Source organism: Populus euphratica, unplaced genomic scaffold, assembly GCF_000495115.2.
Source record: "Populus euphratica unplaced genomic scaffold, PopEup_1.0 scaffold1755.1, whole genome shotgun sequence".
NCBI classification, from domain to species: Eukaryota; Viridiplantae; Streptophyta; class Magnoliopsida; order Malpighiales; family Salicaceae; genus Populus; species Populus euphratica.
The window spans coordinates 15795-23111 of NW_011501617.1; the positions used below are offsets into that span (position 1 = coordinate 15795).

At 34.3% G+C, this 7317-nt stretch overlaps 1 protein-coding gene across 1 annotated transcript; it reads right to left on the reverse strand.

Moving 5' to 3' along the window:
- Positions 1-258: 258 nt before the first annotated feature.
- LOC105118161 (uncharacterized) lies at positions 259-3301 on the reverse strand. Its single transcript, XM_011016049.1, has 7 exons — positions 3025-3301; positions 2818-2919; positions 2277-2725; positions 2075-2184; positions 1817-1959; positions 1247-1735; positions 259-1150 (listed from the first exon to the last, which is right to left on the reverse strand). The coding sequence occupies exons 1-7, from the start codon at positions 3253-3255 to the stop codon at positions 506-508; spliced, it is 2169 nt and encodes a 722-aa protein (XP_011014351.1). The 5' UTR covers positions 3256-3301; the 3' UTR covers positions 259-505.
- Positions 3302-7317: the final 4016 nt, after the last annotated feature.

Sequence of the window (7317 nt, forward strand, 5' to 3'; positions counted from 1 at the left end):
ATTATTAGTAATATTATTAATATTATTACTACTATTATTGTTGTTGTTATTTATAATTTATATAATTAATTTTTTTATGGTTCGATCTCGGTCTTACTAGATTATTTATTATTTCGACATTCTTACATTTAAAAAAAAATTAATTTTTTAATTATATCCTTCGTAATACTGTCGATTCTTTTAGGCGAAGGCAAGGAAGCTATACAAAAAGTAGCCATAAAAAAGGAAAAAACGAAAGCCAGGAAAGTCTCAAAAACATAAAACATACTCAAATTGAACTTTATATATGAATTAATAAAACAAATTAATTAAGTACGGGGATTACATCGATCACACTCAAATTTATTTTATAGCATGCAATATCAAATGCCAGGTCCACATACTGTGCGCCATAGCTGGGCATCCCGCCTCACAACGTATGAAAATTTAAAAGGAAGAAAAGAGCGCCCTCAACAACATTATTTTGTGGCAGTATGAGCTACAAGGAAGCGTAGCAGCTGATCATTTACTGGAAGAGCTCGTCTGGAATGACCTCATCATGGCAGCAAAGGAAAGTGGAGAATTTCTCCATGGTGCGGTGGCACTCTGGGCATTTCATGGTCTCAGGGATCCTACCCGTTGTTATTGGGAAATCGAAGCGGCTGCAAGGACGAGCAATGTCATGGATCAGGCCTTGGTGATCACGGAAGGCCAAATCAAAGCCCTTGACAGGCACCTGTCCCTTCCACAAGTCATACTCAAGCAATGTTTGCAAAGCTGTGGTCTTGTGACCATTGGCCACAACATTAGACCCATTGCTAAGCACAGCCCATCCACCTTCTCTGTCGTAGCTAAGCAACTTCTTGATTTCTTGCATCAAAGGATCATGGTCATCAAGCTTGCCTAACTGAATCTTGGAGTACAGCATACTCTCTAGCCTGGTCCAAAAGAACCATATCATGGTAAGGTCTTGCCAGAAGTAACTGAGCTTCTCCCCGGTGATTGTCGCTATGACTCGCCTGATTTTCTCTCTTTTGCTGCTCTTCCCCACATAAACCATCTCCAGGGGAATGCGAGCTGACTGCGCCACAGTACGCGCGGTGTTTGTGAACTTCCTCACCCATTCATCGTCGTCTCCTCCGTACAAGAAAATGTACTTTCCTTCCTTGATCTGGTGATCAAAAAAATATTGAAGCAAATGTCAACACGATTACACAGACACACGTATAATGTATGTATATTTGGATTGATGCTATAATGAATTTACCCAATTAAGAATCACTGGGTCAATGCCATCCACTAGAAGCTCAAGCCTCCATGTCTCATCCCTCCAGAGAGATTCCTCTCTCAAGCTAGTGAAAGGGAAGGCACTGCTTCCCCATATCCACATCATGTGGAGTGCATTTGGGCAAACCACCTTGCCTTGCGGGTCAAGCACCACAAGAATAGGCTTGTTCCTGAAGTGCCACACCTCCTTAATAAACCTTATGACTGCCTTCTCAATCAGTGAAGGGTGGTACACTGTGAACCATGGCATTGAAGACTGCATGCTTTCAAATTTCTCTTTCATTGGATCGCTCTGGACTGAACGGTCCACAATTGGGATCCAGACCACCTCATACTGACTATCCAGCCTACCTTCGTGATGCCTGGATTCATTGTATATCTGTTCAAGAATTGAAAGCTCATCGTTCGACATGTCGAGGCCAGAAATAAGCAATAGCACATTTTTCCTTCTTAGCACATCAAGATGGACCTGTTAAATTCAAAAGGCAGTATGAGAAATGTTTTACAATATATTGATAACATAAATAGAAGAAATGGTGGAAGAGCGAACTCTTTTCTTGGAAGAGCCATCTATAAGTGGCTGGATATCATCCTTGGCATAAATCAGGGCCTTTAGGACCTTCATGTTGTCAATGTGGATCGTTTCAAAGAGATTCTTTAGCATTTGAAAGGATTCGACATTTCTCTTTTCATCTGCATCAAACACCATTGTTTATATAAGCGTTCTCGATCAATCTTCGTACATTAATTTCCTGTTTTCTTATTACGTATCCAACACATGATATACAAAAGTTGGTGAGGTGCAGACCTATGTGCTGGTAGCAAGTATCCAATTGCTTCCTAAGATGGTCAAGTATGTTACTGAGTTTGTGAGCCAAGCTGGATAGCTCCCATGCCACAGTGGTTGATATAGAAAACCTGAAATAAGTGAAGGAGAATATTACTAGGAATACATGCTTGATGTAACATATGGCTCAATAAATTAAAGATGGTGAGCTAGAAAAGCATACTCGTGTCCCATGGTAGTGAGGCTAGTAATCTGAGCCGCACAAGCCACAACGCTCCTCATGGTCCAGTAGACAGCAATAGGGATATGGGCCATGGCTGTGGACAATGCTGGTACTTCATTAGATATGTAAGCTGGCGGTAGATCCTTGAACTCAACCACGCACCTAGCCACGTCCATCATGACCTTGATCAGATTGTTAATGGCATCGAAGCGAGGCTTCAAGGGCCCTGAGTGTTCCATGATGCTAGGCAATTGCCTGAGTATTGCCATGGATTTGGCAAGTTGGTTTGATGAGTAAATCTGGGCAAGCAGCCAGAACTCTCCATAATTCAAAGCAAAAGCTGCTAAGGTGAGCACCAGCTTGGCATCCCAGGAATAGCTTGTTAGCATGTTGAAAAGTGATACAGTTGTTGCGTGGGCATCTGTCCCATCCAGTGACTTGTAGGCAATCTGCAGAAAGCAATTAAGGCCGAAAAATTTCAATGATTCTTTAGATTATTGCCTATATACCATAGCATTAAAATAGAAATATATTGTCTAACCTCGCAGGAAATTCTGTCTATTGTATACGACAGTGCATCGAGCATGGAAACAAAATTGATTTGGTGAGTCTTGTCCTCCAATTCAGCATGGGCTTGGGAAGTCTGCGTTTTCAGACGTGATCAGAGTAACATAAATGAACAAAAAATAATAGAGCTAAGTTGATATTCAAGTTAATTTCCAAGGATGAGTTTAGTTTAGTACTATACCGTTAGAGAGGTATCGATTTGCTGGGTGGCACGTTTGAGGATGTCTTCAACGAGATGGAGAAGAGGTTTGACATCAACCTCTCGGCCATCAGGAGCATGAGTTCCTACAATTTGTTTCATCATCACATTGTCATCAGACATTGTTAGCATGCTGCCGCGGTCACCCTTGATCAGTTGCTGGCTCGCATTAAAACCATGGGCAGGGTGCCTGAGGTGAAGGCCTGATGCCATGGGGTCTAATTGAAAGCAATTAATGGATTCTTTGGGTTATGGGGAAGTAGAGAAGATTGGCTTGTGTGTCTTGTTCCATATCTGGCATGCCTATTTATACTATTAGAAATGGAATAAAGCTCAATTGAATCAACTTCCTTACTTCCCTATTAATCAAAATATTGGGGACGTTAAGGAGAAGGCTATACTTTTGTGGTCCCTACGTCTACCCATCATCCTCATTACTTTATATAATATGGATTTTACCCTACAAATCTGCTCAACACTCCATGACGATGATATGTTTGGAACCTTTTCAGCTTTTTGTATTTTCTAGCAATTTGGGAACTCAATCACAAACTCCCTTTAATTTCTTGATAGCTAATTAACATACAAGTAGGTTAATGGTACATTTGCTCCTAGTGTTCTTGACATTTACTCAATGTTGCCCCTCTGCTCAGTTCTTAGTTGATTCCATAACTAAAAAGATATGGAAGAGATGTATAATTGAGTGATTAATGTAAGATCCAGTTATTTAGTCCATGCAATATCACACAAATAAAAGGAAAGAAATAGCAATAACAATTAAAGTACTGTTGTGTTTATTTGGCCTGGAAGTCGCTTAGTTGAACAGAGAATACTCAGTATCATCAGCAGATTCTAATGATATTTTCCGCTAGAATGTAGAGCCACGATCGAGAAGGGTGACTGACCAATCCTGTGCTTGGCTTCCTTACTTGATACCTGTTTTTACGTGTGCCAGTAATTATCGGGAGTTTTCTTCTTTCTCGAGAGACAAAAAGTGAAAGAGAAGTAAGATATGATTCCTTGCTTTGCTGGAGAAAGACCAGAAACTTGATTTACCAAAATATACCCACTGTATTTACCAAAATATGCCCACTGTTGCGTTCTTGTCTCATATTAGTATGCTTTTGGTTCGAATCTTATCAAGCGGCCGTTAACTCTGGAGACTGCATGCCGACATAATTAGGCTCCATGAAGGCATGGAATTATAAGTGATTCTGATAGGCATAACTATTATTTTCAAAAAAAAAAATGATTACTATTATTTATGGAGAAGAAGTATTAAAGGAAAAGGTCGGAAGAATTTAAACTTTGGAGGAGGTATGACTATTATAGTCTCCTGTAATTCTTAAAGCGAGGCCAAATCAGTGATTTGGGATGGAATATCATTGAATATCTATAAAGTTTTTAGTCAAATTATTAATAGCTTGTAGATGGTATGTCTGTTACTGGTTGTTTCAATTAACCAGTAATTCAAGATGGACGAGCAATTCTTTTTTTCTTTTTTTTGGTTACGCAAGAAAACTTGGAAGACCAAGAACAAGAATATTAATTCTTTAAAAAAATAAAAAAATCAAATCAAATCTATGCACCTAATTAACCTTAAAAAAAAAAAAAGAAGTACGCCTAGAATGTCAAATCAACACCCTTTTTAACTTTTTTTTCTATTAAATAAATAGAAAGATAACAAATGATTTATCTAATTTAAAAAAAAAACTCAGAAAATTCATCATTTATTTGTGCAACTGATGTGTCATCCATAAGTATATTTTTTGGCCGCCTCATATGACTAGAAAAGTGAGGTTCAAATTTTTAAATCCTAAAAATCTAATATTCAACATGTTGTATCATATATAAAAACATTTTAAAAATCTTAATAAAACTATTTACAACCCCTCAAACACTCTTTACTCACTCTAAAATATGAAAATTTAATAAAATAAAAAAGAATTTACAGGCTTCAATCTTTTCTTTTCTTTTCTTTTTTATGTTCAAAGAACAATAATACCTACATTAAACTTCCCTTTTCATAATAAATTTATTTACACAAAGATGAATTTTTCATGACTATATTAATATGATTGGACAAACTTTATCCCTGCTCTTTTAACTTCTAAGAACTAAAACATAATAGACATTAAAGATAGAAATATAAATATCTAATAAAGCATGAATTAAACATGAAAAAAGAAAAATTAAGGATTAAATTGAAATGTTCCACACTTTGTGAATAATTTAAATGGAAAAAACACTATTATTATTTTATACTAATTTGATTCTGGTTCATTCAATTATTTTAATAGTAACCTAAAATTTTATTTTACAATATTGGTGGAGAGGTTAACAGATCACATAAGCAAATATGTGATGCTAAGTCGCGTTAATATTAAACTATTTGATACATCAACCAACATTAAATATCTTTTTTAATGATTTTATGAGCACTTCTGGTTAATATTGATATTAATAATTGAACCTAAACACTTAAAAAATAAAAACATATATTCATGATTGCTAATCTAACCCCTTGACATTTGAAAGAGTATGTATTAGAAACCCAACTAGATAATTATCCTTGCTATAGGTGGATTAACACAAACTAGCAACAACAAAAAAAAGAACCTTCTACAACCATAATATTACATCATATCGATGAAAATATATGTAGGTATTTAAACATTGTTTCTTTAATGAAAACCTTTACAAGCATAATCATGAATAATAATTGGTTGTTGAAAACCTATCATCAATTATTTTTATTTTTTAATCATTTTATTGATAATATAATTACTAATAAATTTTCAAATAAAAAACATGCTAATAAAAATAATTTATTTGTAATTTTTTGTTGGTTCTTCCATCACTAAGTATAGCAAATCTCTGAAAAAATAAACCTTTGATAATTTAATATGTTATTTAATTCATATTATCAACAGAATTATTATGTCAATGAATCATATAATTTTAATGGCAATCATTATAATTCTTTTGAACTCTCAACCTTTTTTATGGATTTTTTATGTTAGTAATTCCTTTTGTATTGGGTAGTAGTGAAGTCTTGTAATTGTTTTTCAAATATTTTAAAAAAATTTAGAAACTTAGTTCGTCAAAAATTTTATTTATAATTTTTTTCCAACTCTCTAGAATTTTATGAAAAACTTGGTATGTCAGTTATTTTGTTTATAATTGATATTTTGTTTGTAATTTATAAAATATTTATTAAATAAATAAAATAAAAAAAATTATAAGAAATAAAACTAAAATAAAAAACTAAATTTTTATTATTTATTTAAAAAATATTCATTTGAATATAATTTATCAAGAAGATAGAAGTTAGGGCAAAAAGAGGCATATCTTTACCCAAATTAAATGGGTAACAAGATAGATTATATGGACCATTGAACTGTTAGTAATAGTTGCTAATATTGAAATTAAAATTTTTAAAAAATTTTAAATTTATTATTTATATTACATCTATCTATTTTAAAAAACTCAACAATAAGATAAAAGTTTAGGTTGGACAATTAAAATTGTAGATCACATGTAATTGTTATTGGTATAATTTGAATTAAATTTGAGTGCAATTTTTTTTTTAAAATAATTCTCTCTCATGTTTTCTTTTTTGTTTTAAATGATGCCGTGATTCGTGTTCCCATCAGATCTAGTCGAATTTTCCAGCTCATAATTGTTGATTTTTCCTCGAGTACGGAGGCTGAGAAAGCCACCAATAGTGGCACCAGCATTTTAGGCGCTTCTGGTTATGCTTCGCACATAGCTTGCAAGCCACTAGCAACGAGGCAACAGGCAACTGCCTCGCCACAGTAGCACCAGACGATGATGGCGCTGATGAGCACCCAAGCGCGAGGCTGATGCCTCATGTATGAAGGTTGTTGTGGGCGATGACGGCATGGTTGCTACCAAGATAGCTGCTAGCAGAAGCAGCAGCAGCAGCCTTTGTAGCCACTGCTAGACCAGTAGCTGAAAGAAAACGATGAGGGGTAGAATTACAATTCTTCTCCTGACCTTTTATTATATTACAATAGGGTTTTTAAGGCCAAAATTATGATTTAACCCTATTCTAATTCAATATTATAATAGGCTAATTTTAGGTAAAATGTTCATTTTATATATTAAAATTAAAATTCTAAATAAAATTAATTATAGAATTAATTTTATTTATAGGATTGAGATTGAATTAAAATGTTTAATTTGAATTGTTTTAGTTTTGTAATGTACTAATAAGATTAGGATTTAATTAAAATGTTTAATTAAATAATA